Source organism: Homarus americanus, unplaced genomic scaffold, assembly GCF_018991925.1.
Source record: "Homarus americanus isolate GMGI-L3 unplaced genomic scaffold, GMGI_Hamer_2.0 scaffold7626, whole genome shotgun sequence".
Lineage (NCBI taxonomy): Eukaryota > Metazoa > Arthropoda > Malacostraca > Decapoda > Nephropidae > Homarus > Homarus americanus.
This window is the reverse complement of record NW_024718273.1, coordinates 15276349-15291384: the sequence shown is the minus strand read 5'-3', so window position 1 is coordinate 15291384 and position 15036 is coordinate 15276349. Positions and strand designations below refer to the sequence as shown.

Here is a 15036-nt window from a genome sequence, read left to right as displayed (position 1 = left end):
TTCAGACATTACAGTACAGAAAGACAGCAGCAAACTGTGTAAAGTACATCACAAAACTCAGTAACCTAGAAATAATTTATTCACAACTAATAAAGGAATTACTGTTTTGGATTTCTGAGGTTGCACTGTGATACAAAAACTATTTTATTCAGCAATATAAACCACATACTCTTACCCTGCACTTGTGTTCACCACAATTCTCTTCATCTGACTTGTCTCCACAGTCATTGTCGTGGTCACAACGCCAACGGTTTGGAATACACTTATTATTACTACACCGGAACTCACTCTCTGAACACTCCCGGTATTGGGTGCGGCACATCTCCTCTCCTTCATCAGAGTTGTCACCGCAGTCATTCTCAAAGTCACATAACCAACGCCTGAAAATATTAAAAATTAAAACTCTTAAAATACCTAACATGTGCAGTACTTGATATTTTAATATATGGACACCAATGCATTGTTAGCAAACAATGGAAAATATAGTTATTTTTCATGTTTCAAATCCATTATTTCTGGAGCTTATTATTCATATATAAGCTTCTTTAAATATATATATTACTTACTTTGGGATGCAGCGTCCATTCGTACACCGGAAGTCTCCACTTTCGTGACATTTAGGGCAGTGTTCAACCAGTTCATCTGTTTCATCACGGCAGTCATCTTTGCCATCACAGAACAGCCACTCTGGTATACACCGGTAATTTGTACGGCCCGGACACCTGCACAAATATGCCATTATCTAATATGTATAAACATTTTATCAAGGAAATGAGTACCTAAACTACCCAGGGCATCTTGATATTTTTATTTTTTTTATATTTTTAGTGTTTAATGACCTGTAAGTACTGAAACATATGTCTTAATTAGTGATCTTCTGGAGTATTAGTAACCTAAGGGAACTCAAAAACTTTAGATAAAACTCACTTGACTATGAACCTATTTTTTCTAATATACAGTATAATATTTACTTTAACTTTGAACTACATATTAATGAGTATTCAATACCATTTCAATGAAGAATAAAGTTTATGAAATAGTCACTTCAAGAAGAGGCTCAAGACTTGTGTCACCTCACAAATACTGTATCTCTTAGTATCTTCTTCAGTCTTTCCAATACATTAACCATCACTTAATCTCACCTTCGCCATCCTTCAGTGCAATTGTTCTGTCGGCAAAGGAATGCAGGTTCATCCGAGTTATCACCACAGTCATTGTCCTGGTCACATTTCCACTGTTTTGATATACACTTCCCATTATCGCACTTGAACTCTATTTCTTCGTCACATGGTCGATTATCTGCAAATGAATTGTATTAAAAAAAATTGTGAAGGGTAAATTACTGTACTGTACTTGCTATGGGAAGTTATCTCAAATCAAACATCTGTATTAAAAATTAAAAATTAAGTATCAGATGATTACTTACATCCTTTCTCAATTCTACACTCACTCTAACTCTGTCTCTCGCTACACCAAAATATTTTATTACATACTGTACTCTCCTCTCCATCTCCTCTACATTTTCTTTAGAACTAAAGCTTATCATCAACAAGTCTGGGAACAGTGAGTATTAAAAAATAACATGCATCATAGATTATAAAATTATGATAATTCCTTCATCCGTGAAAAGTATGCTACAAAAAAGTATGTATAATGTGCAAATACTACCACAATCATGATCATAAAGTCTAGTATGGGGCCAATCTTCAGTGTTTATTTAATAACTTGTGTACTTGTAGCTTCATGAATTGCGGGGTGGATCTCCTCCCACCGAGCTTTTATAACAAATCTACATGATCTCAAGATTGACCAAATTGGTAATGAAAAAGTTTATAATCTGTAGAGTGGCAGACAATTGTTTAGCCACCATCACAAAACTCTGCTGTACAGTACAGTATTCCACTAATATGCCACCACCTGTCTTGCTCTTTCCAAAACTCTCTGTATACTGCACTCTCAAACTATGATGTGATAAAATCCTTCTAATATAGAAAAAGGTTTAACGTGGTCAGGATTCTTTATTTTACAGTAACCTGCCAAGAATGATATCAATGTAAGGTCATACGGTACATGGTTTGACTACTACAGGACTCCTCCACTGTACTACGAAGTTACTATTTTCATTCTTCAACTTTACTACCACATGACATCTTGCAGACCTTCTAAACACTGCCTTTGTATTGAGCGAGATATATACACACCACAGCCGCTCTCATCTGAGCCGTCACGACAGTCCTTATCTCCATCACATTTCCAGGCTATGTTGATGCATTTGCCCGTAGTCTTACACTTGAATTCCAGATCTGCACATCCAAGGTGACAATTATTCTCATCGGATCTATGGATCAGAAAAAAGAAAAGAAAAATATAAATGGAAAAATTATAGCGACAGTATGTATCATTTCCCTCATGGTTGCAGGTCAAAAGGGCCCCAATCCAATAGGACTGTGGCTTATTAGGACATATACCCACTAAGAATGGGGCCTATTAGGACTAGATCCCATTGTTAATGGTTTAAGTTAGGATAGGGCCTACTAGGTATGGGTCCTATTTTACCATTCATTTCTTTCCAAGTGATATCTAACAGGTATCATATTATATCCGAGTTATCATATGTGTATTGTATGCTCAGTACACTGTGTATAATAACAAGTAGTACATACCCATCTTTACAATCAGTCTGTCCATCACAGAGCTGCGTGGGTGCTGCACAACCCTCACCATCTTCACACCGAAAATATCCAGATCGGCACTTACTCTTTGGACATATATCACCTGGGGGCTCATCAGCTCCATCTGCACAGTCCTTCGCGCCATCACACCTATAAATGGAATTTTATGGTTTTCTTTAAGAATCTTTCAAATATTAAGATACCTCTACTGAGATTTCAAATTGCAAGTTCTTTATTTATATATACAGTATATATAAATCATTATGGCTTACCTCAAGTACTTGGGAATACACTTGTCATCACTTCCAGCACAGTGGAACTGTCCTTGAGTACAGTTGGCACTACAAGTCTTATTGTCTCGTTGTAAGAAGAACTGGTCAGGACAAGCACAGGTAAATGAAACTGTTCCATTTTCAGTAGGTGAGAGTAAACACAGATGAGAGCAGCCGCCATTGTTGTCACCGCAGGGGTTTTTGTATGGCAACTGACGTAAAGGATGGTACATGTGGATGTCATAGGGTCGGTGCGTGGTGTTGCGGAGGAACTGGAAATCTTCACCAGTAAACTTGTTAGCTTTTAGAATAGCCTTCAAATTCCAGTCCGTCCAGTACATATAATCATCAAACACAGTGATGGCAAACACGTGTGGAACTTTGGTACCATGTATGACCTCGTGCCGGTTTTTGCCATCAAGATCAGCAAATGCTATGTAATCCAGATGAGCATCAGCCCAATAGATTCGATCAGTAAAATAATCAAAAGTGAGGGCATTGGGCCATATTACCTTATCATCAAAACTAAGAACTCGAGAGAAGTTTGAACCATCCATGCCAATACGTCCTATGTATGTCTGAAGGTGCCAGTCAGTAAAGTAAACGTATCCTATACCTGGGTGGACAGCTACTGCTCTTGGGTCATTGATTCCACTGGCTTTCAATGTTCTGCGATTGGTTCCATTCAGTTCAGCTACATCTAATTGTTTGCTATGTCTATCCAACCAGTATATTTTCCGTCCTATCCAATCAACTGCAAGGCCTTCAAGTCCATGGCTATCATGTTTAATTACTTCTTGCTTTTCTGAGCCATTAATTTTACCTTTATATATAGTCTTTGCTGTTACATCTGCAAAGTACAACATTTCCTCCTTATTATCAAAGTCAAGAGCTACAACATTTCTAAGATCTTGATGCATCAGTAAATATTGTGATCCATCAGTAGTTAACCTTCGCACATAGTATTTATTGGTGAAGAATACCCATGGTGGTGTATCATCTCGCCGTTTGCATGTGTGACCATCTGGTTCTCGTTCGTAATATTTTTCATCACACTTGCAGTTGTAAGAGCCTGGGGTATTGAAGCACGTTTGTGAACACACACCTGGGGTCTCCAAGCATTCATTCATATCCTCACATGCCTTACCATCTGGCATGAGCCTGTTGAAAACAAAATACAGTATTGATTTTATGTAATTATAGATACATAAATAATTAGATTGAAAACACCTATAGAGTTAATAAAAGTTATAGTTTTATACAATATCAATATTTCATATTCATGTAAACAACTTTCTTGAAAAGTTGAACACAAAATGGAAGTTGTTGTTGTTACTTACTTGTATCCAGTGTTACATGCACATTCAAAGCCAATGAGAGTGTTAATACATTTGTGTCCACATTGATGTAGTTCCACTTTTGCACATTCATCAACATTGCAATGAAGTGGTTCATCAGAGTCATCAGAGCACTCACTCACTTTATTACACACTAGCTTCATGGCTATACATTCTCCATTTTTACACTGGAATTGCCCTGGCTCACACTTTTTCTCCGGCTCTGTCAAAAAGAAAGACAAACTCTTAGTCATAAAATTAAAGTATAATTTGTCTATAATTATTATTATTACAAAATTACAATTGAAATATTTTAAACAAGGAAGAAACAATATTGATAAGTGTTGGATGAAACATTGCAAGAAGGTTTTAATCATATTACCAACACTAACATAAATACTGTATTTGGAATTGTGAAGTGTGGGAATTAGTCACAGGGCAATTTTCTTAACAATTACAACTGCAGTGCTAATCACATTATTAGGTACCAAAGAGAAAGGTCATATTCTACATAGCTGTTTGTAGTTTCCATATTAATGCATCATTAAAGAGGTAACAATAACTCACCACATCCAACTTCATCTGAATTGTCCCCACAATCATCTTCTCCATCACAGTAGTAAGTTTTACGTATACATTTGGCATTTGAGCAATTGAATTCATCAGTTGTACACTCTCGGTACTTCTCGTTGCATTCCCGCCCTTCATCTGAACCATCACCGCAGTCATTGTCAAAGTCACATTCCCAGTCCTGAAACCCATAAAGGTTAATTTACTGGTATACCCAATAGTTCAAAGAAATATTTAGCAATACTGTACCAGCAATAAGAATTAACTAATGACAATGAATGAAGGGAAAATCCTAGGAATAATAAGACTACCAACTTGTTTAAAGATACAGTATGCCTTACAGGTATATGTACATTTAAACCATTCTTCCCTATCACCATCCTCTCTCAAAGTTCATGTTAAGCCCATGTGTTTCATGGCAACTCCATTAGTGTTCTCTTTCCTACTCTTCACTGCAGCTACTAAGATGAGTGCATAAATATACAAGAATTAGTGATAAACTGTAGAAGCCACTGCTACACCACAGCTTCATGGGGAATAAACAGGTTAACTTAAATAATCATCATATTTTCCTTAGTTAGAAGATACTATTCAGCAGATAGTGAACTCCGTACTGTACCCAAGAGATTAATAGTTTTACTTCATGCCCTAGGAACACTCTCAGGCAGATTCATAAATTTATTAACAATGGTCCCAGTTAATGTAGGTTTACTGGATTTTTTACTTACCGGTAAGTCATGAAGACAAAAAAAAAGAAAGCATTAAGTGCATGGAACAAAAGTTCCTAATTATATCGACGGTCACTCTCAACGAAGGACAAAAGGAGCTCATCATCTACTTATGATCACTGTTGTTTAAGGGTCAAAGGGATTACAGTATAATAAAATAATACTAGATGTCTTAAAAGAAAACTCAATGGGGTGTTTTGTGTATCACTCAATTTTTTCTGACAATAACCTAGAAATATACAGATAGCAGCATTCCCTTTAGAAAATTCCATATATATATATATATATATATATATATATATATATATATATATATATATATATATATATATATATATATATATATATATATATATATATATATATATATATATATATATATATATATATATATATATATATATATATATATATATATATATATATATACTAACCTTGCCCTAAATACTGTATTGAAAATTCTTTAAAGTTTGTGCTAACCTTGCTGATGCAACGTCTGTTGTTACACTTGAATTCATTTTCCCCACAGTCTGGTGGTGGAGGACAGTAAAGTGCAGTGGAGTTCTCATCTGCACCATCCACACAGTCTGGGTCACCATCACACACCCATTTCTTTGGAATGCACATTGCTCGACCCCACTGCTTATTGGCATTACATGTGAATTCTGTTTCTTCATTACACTTGCGGTTGTCTGATGATAACAAGAGTAAGTGCATTTATAATTTCTCTTACAATAATAAAGAGATGCAGAGGTGAAAGAAGTTTTGGGCAGAGCAGGTCAGGGTTAGTTCATGTAGTATAGAAATATTGTGGCAATGGTAAAAGAAAAATTGGTAAAAAGTGTTTACTGTACTGCATAATGCATATGCTGATGGCAAGATGGAGAGGAAAAGCCCAAGGAGATGGAAGGATGGGGTGAAAAATACATTAGAAGTGAGGAGGATGGTCAGCCAGGAAGCAAGAACAAGCAGACAGAATGACATTCGGTGATTACTGAGGATATATGTGCTGTTGGTTTGTGTCAAGTGACAGAGGTAAACCATATTTGGGGCCTTTCTGTGGAAGGGTAACAAAGATGAAGAAAACATCTTATACACCTGCAAGAATTAATGAAGGATAACAAATAAAATAAAAGGCATGGAATTTTTTTTCGATATAACTCCTGTAACAAAAAATGAACTTAGTCCAAAATTATTTGTGACAAAACAAATTAAGAACGATTAAATAGCATAACCAATTTAGCACTGAGTTCTAAATACTGTACAGGTAGTCCCTGATTTACAAAGGTTACCTTTACAAAAGTTCTAAGTTACAAATGAACATATCTCAGCTTTCGAAATTGGAGTCTAAGGAAAAATGAGCCTCAACTTAAAAAAAAATAATTTATGAAAGGTCTTTCAGGAACAGATCCCTTTTGGAAATTATGGAATGCCTGTATTTTATTGTATCTAGAATAGTGAGTTTTTGGAAATTATAATAACAACAATATAAAGTATTTTTCTAATCATAAAAGACCATCAAAAGTATGCAAAAACAATAATTAAAACAGAATAAACTGCAGTTATAACAGCCCACTTCAGTTAAAACTCAACTAAGTCTGAATTTAATATTTCCCATCGCTCCAACAAGAGCAAGTTAAGGAAAAAAAACGTCTATTACATATATGAAAAAATCTTATATTTAAAAGCAAACAATATGAACTTCCAAGAGTTGGCTTCAACTGATTTTCAAGGGAGAGAGAAGCTTTATTTTTTGATATTTAAACACACATTTAAGCCAAAAGTGATGGCATAGAAATTTTGTCTAAGGCCAAGATATTGTATATAATGCATAGGCCACAGCAATCAAAACAAGTCATTGAACTGTGGTGTGAATAATTAAAATGTAATTATATGTACTTGCCAGTTTGAGCCCACACAGACATATAATATTATGTATTTCCAGCTCAAAGGGTTAGTGACAGAGGATAAAAGTAATATTATTCAACTCACTGCATTTGTGTCTATCATCTTCATCAGAGCCATCCAAGCAATCATTGTCACCATCACAGATGTAGATCTTTGGTACACAGTTTCCATTATCACAGGTGAAGAGGTCTCCAAAACAGGTGCGACCTTCTTGCTCACAGTACTCGCCAGGCTCATCAGCTCCATTTCCGCAGTCATCGTCACCATCACAGTGCCAAGAGCCAGGGATGCAACGGTGATTTGGACACCTACATAGGTCAAAGTAAAAGAATTGCTACAATTTACAAAACAGTAGTGAAAATATTGTATTGTACTATACTGTGTATTGAAAACTGTTCGAACGTCCGATTTACGAATGCCTGCCGATACGAACGAGGTTAAACTTCAAATTTACAGAATTTTATTTTCATGATGATTTATTTTTTACTTTCATTTATTATATTTTGTCATTCAATTTCTTCTTTTCTCTTAAATTAAGTGATTTTAGATGCATAGAAGGACTTAGGTCTTAGGCTATGATATAGTGGGATTTTAAACAGTGTTCAGTAAGTACGGTGTGCACATTGCATGTGTTTCGACTTAAGAACGTCCTCAGGAACAGAACCCGTTCATAACCCGGGGACCCCCTGTTCTGTACTGTAATAAGAACATAAGGAGTCTGCAATAGGCCGGTTGGCCTGTGCATGGCAGCTCCTGTCGAGAGTTACTACCACTCTTTATCATCCATGAATCTATCTAGCCTCCTTTTGACTTTCCAGAGTTCCCGCACTTACTACAAAGTTGCTAAGCTTGTTCCACTCGTCCACCACCCTATTTGTGAACCTTTACATCATCTGGCATCAGTTTTTGCTGCACATGAGCATCCATCAATATTATTTCTCTCTCTCCAGCAGGGTGGCTCACACATAGTCTCAGTATTTTTCCTCGACACTCCTTCAACCTCACCACTACTCAACTAATTAACTCTCTGTTTTTCCACCGATATACAAAATTCTAGTCTAAACTTAAGATACAATTTTGTGTCTAACACAATCACTGGAATCTTCTGACACTGAGAACAACACACACAAAACAACTCTATCTTTTGTATTTTTACCTAAAGCTATTTGGTGGGCACGATCGGTTTGAACAATGAAGCGAATTCTCGTCCGAGTTATCTCCACAGTCATTGTCGCCATCGCATAACCAGTAGGCCTCCACACATATGGTTGTGTTCTCACACTTTAGGTGGTTGGAGGGACATGTCACCTCTGGGCAACGTTCCCTTGTCTCATCAGATGTGTGCTTGTCCTTGCAGTCATTGACACCATTGCATAACTAAAATAGAGATATAAAATGTGAAAGTCATTAATGAATTGCTTGCATCTAAATCAAATTTATATGTTTGTTTGTACTGTACTTCATCAAAATTTGTAATTACTCAATATCTACAAACTGAACTATGAGATAATCCCAATCGGTAATATATATATAAAAGTGGAGGTACTTTACTAACCTGTGATAATGGAATACACCGATGGTTGGCACATGTGAATTCTCCCTCAGCACACGGGGGATACTCACACCCTTCTTCATCTGAACCATCACCACAATCATCTTCATGATCACACTTCCAGGTAGAGAAAATACAGCGGCCATTCTTGCAGCGGAACTCACTAGGACTACATGTGTGATATGCTGTTTGGAGAAAGTTTGTAAAAACATTAAATCGTAATTTTGTGTAAGCTTACACTAATACAGTACACAGCATTATTGTGATAAAAACACCCAAACTTTTATTATTACATAACTTATAATTGACACAAATACTCACTACAGTACTTTCTATCTTCATCAGAGTTGTCACCACAGTCGTCTGAACCATCACAAGCCCATAAGCGGGATATACATTTTTCATTTGCACAATAGAATTTGTTAACATCACAACTGTAGTTCTGTGGGACACACATCTTGTTTTCATTGACCACCTTCATAGTTGCATTGCACTTACACTCAACCTTAAAAGAAAAAAATTCACAATATATTCCCACCTGTTCAACACAAGACAAGGTGTACTGTATTGTTAGTTACATCATCTGTACTTTTTATATATCATGTAAATACTTACTGCCTCTTTTTACTGAAACATAATTTAACTCTCTAATAACAACCTATAGCAGCTTTCATCTTAGAGGTTAAGTTGATTTTTGTCTACAACTTCAACAAAGTAACTATATATTATACAGCTCCTCCCTGACTTACGACGGGGTTAGGGACCCAAATCCAGGTCGTAAGTAGAAATGGCCGAAAATCGAAAATGCTTAATAATATAAAAAACCTAAAATGGGTGTCTCTTTTTCTTCTCAGCACCACAAAACTCTCACTTTTAAACATGCCAGCCATTATAAAGAGAATTACAAACGAAAATTTTGTCAGTACACAGCGCAATCACTGACGTTGGGACTCAAAAATACGTAATTTGACAACATTTTGGTACGACTGAGGCGGTCGTATGTTCGGGTGGTCGTAAGTCGAGTAGGTCGTAAGTCGGGGAAGAGCTGTATTAGAAAACTAGACAATAACAATTAATATGGTAACCTATAGATATAAAACACAAAAATAGACTATCACTAAAAATACTGTATGATGAACCTGCAAAAAATTTAACAATGTTTAAATTTTCCAAAATATATTTCTACAATACGGACTCAAAACAGGAGTCTAGAGTGGAGCAAAACATTAAAAGCTACGCTGTAAGTAAAGGGTAAAGAAAGCAAATTTTCTTTCCTTGCCAACATTACATTATCAATGCTTGGGAAACGTAAATGGGCATGTTGACCATTACCTGATTATCAGCACTTGGGAGACATGATTGGGCACATCCACCATTGTTGATCTTACACAGATTTGTTTCACACTTTTGCCTATCTGCAGAGAAGACGTGAATGTCTCTTGGGGATTCTTCCAGCCTGCGTACCATCTCGACCATGTTTCCGCCAGTATATTTCTCTGCTCTGAACACTCCTCGGAGTTGGAGATCAGTCCAATATATAAAGTTTTTATGAACTGTTATTGCAAAAGGATAAATTGTTGCTGAAATAAGAAGCTGAAAGAAAGAAAAAAAGATAACGTAATGATGCAGTCGAATGTGTTGATAAAGGCTCATTAGTATAGTAATGTGTGTGTGTGTTATTCTGCATTGGGAAAAAAGTTTTTATTTCATTTTTATCTATTCCTCTAATTTCTCCCATTTGTGTATGTGTTGGATCAAAGGTTATAGACAAACCCCAAAGACAGAGGAGCTATAGTTAGGTAGAATAATGTCAAACAAATATAATAAATGAAAGGAAAAGACTTGGTAATCAGGAAGAAATACTTCATACATGTTCTCATATCCTCATCTTGCACATACTGTACACTAAACAAAGACACTATGTAAACCTCCACGCATGCACACACACACACAAACACACACGCATGGACACACACACACACACACACACACACACACACACACACACACACACACGTGTAATGAATGTTGCCCTGTGTTACCATGTTTCTTTTATATTCTGCACTATTTGCCATCACCTTTTTTAAATTCATGTTTTAATGTTCCATCCATAAAGACATTATTAATCAAGATGACAACACATGTCCCTGATGCACTCACCCAATTATTTCAACTTGCTCACTCCGCCAATAAAGCTGATACAGTACATGCTTTACTTCCACTGTAGACAATAATAACAGCTCCTCTTATTTACATAATGACTACTAACCTCTCTGCCAGTTCCATTGAGGTAAGATCTTTCAATCTTCTCCTTCACTGCATCAGTCCAATACAGCATTCCATCGTCATAATCTATAGCCAAGCCACTTGGCTGAGAGAGATCAGTACCGATGATCACCTCTTTGAAGGACCCAGCCATTGTGGAGCTATAAATCTTCCCTGATGTACCGTATCTTCCCCAGTCAGTGAAGTACATATGTCTGCATCAATGATACAGGTACAGTATTTGTATGACTGGCTGATAATATTGCATGTACACAATAATCCATGAAAATACTGTACATAATATTTAAATCCTTACATCAATTATCACTTTAAATATGATGCTGTAATTATGAATATTCCTTGAATATTAAGATTATAGACAACTTTCCACCCTCTTCCTATAAATCCTCAAAACAAAGCAATTCTTCAATAAATTTATTATTATGAAGATAGACAGAAAAATATATCCTTCCAGAGCTAAATACCAACTTAAAACACCATTACCTTGTATTCCCTCACTTTGGCCGTTATCCACATCATTTATCCACACACATGTTTAAGTCAATTTGAGCTAATCAAAAGGAGATGCCTTTAGCCATTCCTCTGAACAAATTGTCATGCTTGACTGCTCACATTTTGTGAGCAAGAGTAGATGGAAGAGTCCATGGTGTCTGGAGCCCCAAACTTCAATTCAAGAAAATATACCGAGTAACTTACCCATTGCAAGGATCCAAAACAATTGCACGAGGTCGTTCTACTTGAATGATCATGACAATGTGTGAACCATCTTGATTCATGGCATAAATGCTATTATTAGCAGAGTCAGTCCAATATATCTTCTTTGATGTCCAGTCATATGCTATGCCTTCAGGATTAATTCCTTTATCCAAAATTGGTGTGACATTTTCTAAGGAAGGTGATTTGCTGGGAACCTTGGCAATCTTTGTGTCTGGTCGTATTTGTGTGAACAGCAGTTGACTGTCCTTGTAGTCAAAATCAATGCCAACAACATTGGTTAATCCTTTAACGGTTTCAAAAGGTACATTATTGCTCTTGACAGTCAGAGATAGACTACGGATTTCTGCTCTCGTGGCAAAAACGAGGAATTCTTTGGGGTCTTCACAACTTCGTGTGTCCTCACCCAAGACTCCAGAAGCACAAGCACATCGGTAGCTAGGATTGATTGATTTTTCAACAGGGAATGAGAAGCACAGTTGAGCACAGCCTCCATTACCAAGCCTTGTGCATGGTGTATCAACCTGCAAAAATAATTACAGTATAGGAGTAATAATAAAAATATAACTTAATTTTCTGATAATAAAAGTCCTAGGTTTAGATGCATCAGTGTGAAAAATTCAGAACAAAAGTCTGTAATAGAACTGCTACATAAGATGTGAAAGTTCAAAGTCTCGACAAATCAGTCCATTTCAAGACATTATTGCTCATTAAATATTTTTTTAAGAAAAACTTGGAAAAAGTGCTATTCAACATAGCATTTATTTATTTTTTTAATTGTTATCTTATGAACTTAACTTCTTCTGGGTATAAGCATGTTCAGATATGGCCATTATTGACCCAAATTTTTGCTTCAAACCTTTTCTTTCAATATATTTCCTACAGAAATACTTTCCTGTATGCACGTATAAATAATCTATTACAAAAAAAGGTAGCAACAATATGAGAGAGAGTGTGGGTACGGTAGGCAAGCTCAGGATAAAGGAGCTCCCTGGTAAGGTTAGCCTACCATCAGCATGTACCAGGTAGCTATCATTCATCGTAAGTGACCCGCGGAAATGCATGAATCTTAACCCCTCAAAAATATCAAGTGAATATTGTTTACACCCTCTATTTATTGCATATTTTTTTATAATAAAAACTAAAACTATACTTGAGTATATATGGTATACTTACAACATAATCCCCACTCTTTATCAAACTTAGTTCAGTTATAACTTAAAAAAATGTAACAGATCAAGCTAGGTCAAGTCAGGTCAGGCCGAGTTAGGTTGATGAAGTGTGTTCATTGTCATATTCTGTAAAGTACGTACAACAAAATTCTATTAATTTACCTTAGTTGGTTGGTTGCTGATATCAAAGATGGCAATGTCCCTTAGATTATCCATATTGGTCTTGATGCGTTCTGCCTGGGTTGTGTTACCTGGGTATTTGGATGCACGGAAGATTGTAGCAAGGTTACGGTCAATCCAGTACACGTAATTATTGTAGAGGGCAATGCCCATGGGATTGGGTAAATTGCGACGAATAAATTGCCGCTTGCTACCATCATAACTGACCTGCAAATTTCAAACATTTAAACCTAAATTACCCAAGACAGTGTAATAACCAACACACAGTTAAAAGTAGAGATTCTCATAACTGTGTCTATATGCTTTAGGGATACAGTAACAGTTGTTATATATTTAGCCTTATCTAAGATACACTGAACAATACAGGATGAAAAACAGAATTTGAAGAGTAAATCATACTAATAATGTTAAAAAAATTATACATAATGTACAGTATTTTCATTTCAAACCTGCCTGTCAACACAGTAATATATTCTTTAAAGATACAAGAAAGCAGCTACTTACTTTGTTGATGCCATCAAGTGCAGAGTCGACCCAGTAAACATCATGGGAAAACATGTCTATGGTGAGGTCTCGTGGACTACTCACACCAGAAGTCACTATTGGTTTCCAGTCGTCCCCATCAAGATATGATCTACCTATCATTGGGAACTGACCATAATCAAGCCAGTACAAATACCTATAAAATAAATTAAAAATTCAATTCAATTTGGTTTCTAATGTAATCAGTGAAGGGATTGCATAGAATGTCAATATTTTTTTCATACCAAATATTTAGTTATTATATTTGAGCCATTATCCAAAAACAGCTCTGTACCTACAAACATTAATACAAAAGTTCAACCAGGAAAATTAAGAATACTGTTGAGCCTTTAGCTAATTTCTTACCTCTTGATTGGATTAACTGCCAGTTCTCTTGGAGCATCTTTTGTTAAACTCTTGAGTACCATCCTGTTAGTACCATCCAGCCAGGACACCTCAACATAGGTTTCATGGGGGAACACATTGGTGAAGTACATATTATTGGTGATCCAATCAATGGCTATACCACGGATTCCGTTAGATCCGATGCCATCTGTGACAACACCTTCAAGTTCAGAACCATTCGACCTTGATCGATAGATGCCATTTGAGCCACCTTGATTAAACTCAATCCAATATATGTAGTTCTTGGAGTAGTGATAGTCTACATGGAGAACATTATGACCTGAAACAAACATTAACTTAGAAAATACGTCTTGAAGATTATTCTATTCAGTACTGTACAACTATAATTTTTTAACCACCATGTTAATTTAATGAAAGTACAATTTTTATTTCAACATCTGTTCATGAAAATAATATGTGAGGACTCACCAGGACCAGCAATGGGAGACATGGCCTCCCCAGCTCCATCGAGACTGTAGCCTCGTACAATTTCCAACTGGGACACAATAGCAAACGTTTCATAAGGTTTGCAGTTTCTCTCACCATCAGGTTTGTAGCCAGTTGTGCATCTACAGACTCTCTGTTTGTTGATCTTTGGGATGCATATGTGTTTACACCCCCCATTACCCACCATACATGGATTTGAGTTTATGACTGAAAAATAAAAGAAATATTTTCAATTGTAGTAAATTACCCAGCACTCTCAAATTTTAGGTCA

General features: G+C 36.1%; 1 protein-coding gene across 3 annotated transcripts in view; it reads right to left on the bottom strand.

Moving 5' to 3' along the window:
* LOC121859442 (low-density lipoprotein receptor-related protein 2-like) overlaps positions 1 to 15036 on the bottom strand; it is a 52160-nt gene that overhangs the window by 13915 nt on the left and 23209 nt on the right. For all 3 annotated transcript variants that reach the window (XM_042356250.1, XM_042356248.1, XM_042356249.1), the window contains 20 exons: positions 14748 to 14972; positions 14280 to 14598; positions 13896 to 14070; positions 13374 to 13598; positions 12022 to 12563; positions 11309 to 11519; positions 10372 to 10632; positions 9361 to 9544; positions 9043 to 9224; positions 8644 to 8864; positions 7572 to 7795; positions 6060 to 6271; positions 4849 to 5032; positions 4285 to 4504; positions 2945 to 4105; positions 2664 to 2822; positions 2202 to 2338; positions 1143 to 1299; positions 567 to 722; positions 176 to 380 (listed from right to left, as the gene is read on the bottom strand). In XM_042356250.1, coding sequence (XP_042212184.1) covers positions 176 to 380; positions 567 to 722; positions 1143 to 1299; positions 2202 to 2338; positions 2664 to 2822; positions 2945 to 4105; positions 4285 to 4504; positions 4849 to 5032; positions 6060 to 6271; positions 7572 to 7795; positions 8644 to 8864; positions 9043 to 9224; positions 9361 to 9544; positions 10372 to 10632; positions 11309 to 11519; positions 12022 to 12563; positions 13374 to 13598; positions 13896 to 14070; positions 14280 to 14598; positions 14748 to 14972 — 5360 coding nt within the window. The remainder of the gene's footprint in view (positions 1 to 175; positions 381 to 566; positions 723 to 1142; positions 1300 to 2201; positions 2339 to 2663; positions 2823 to 2944; positions 4106 to 4284; positions 4505 to 4848; positions 5033 to 6059; positions 6272 to 7571; positions 7796 to 8643; positions 8865 to 9042; positions 9225 to 9360; positions 9545 to 10371; positions 10633 to 11308; positions 11520 to 12021; positions 12564 to 13373; positions 13599 to 13895; positions 14071 to 14279; positions 14599 to 14747; positions 14973 to 15036) is intronic.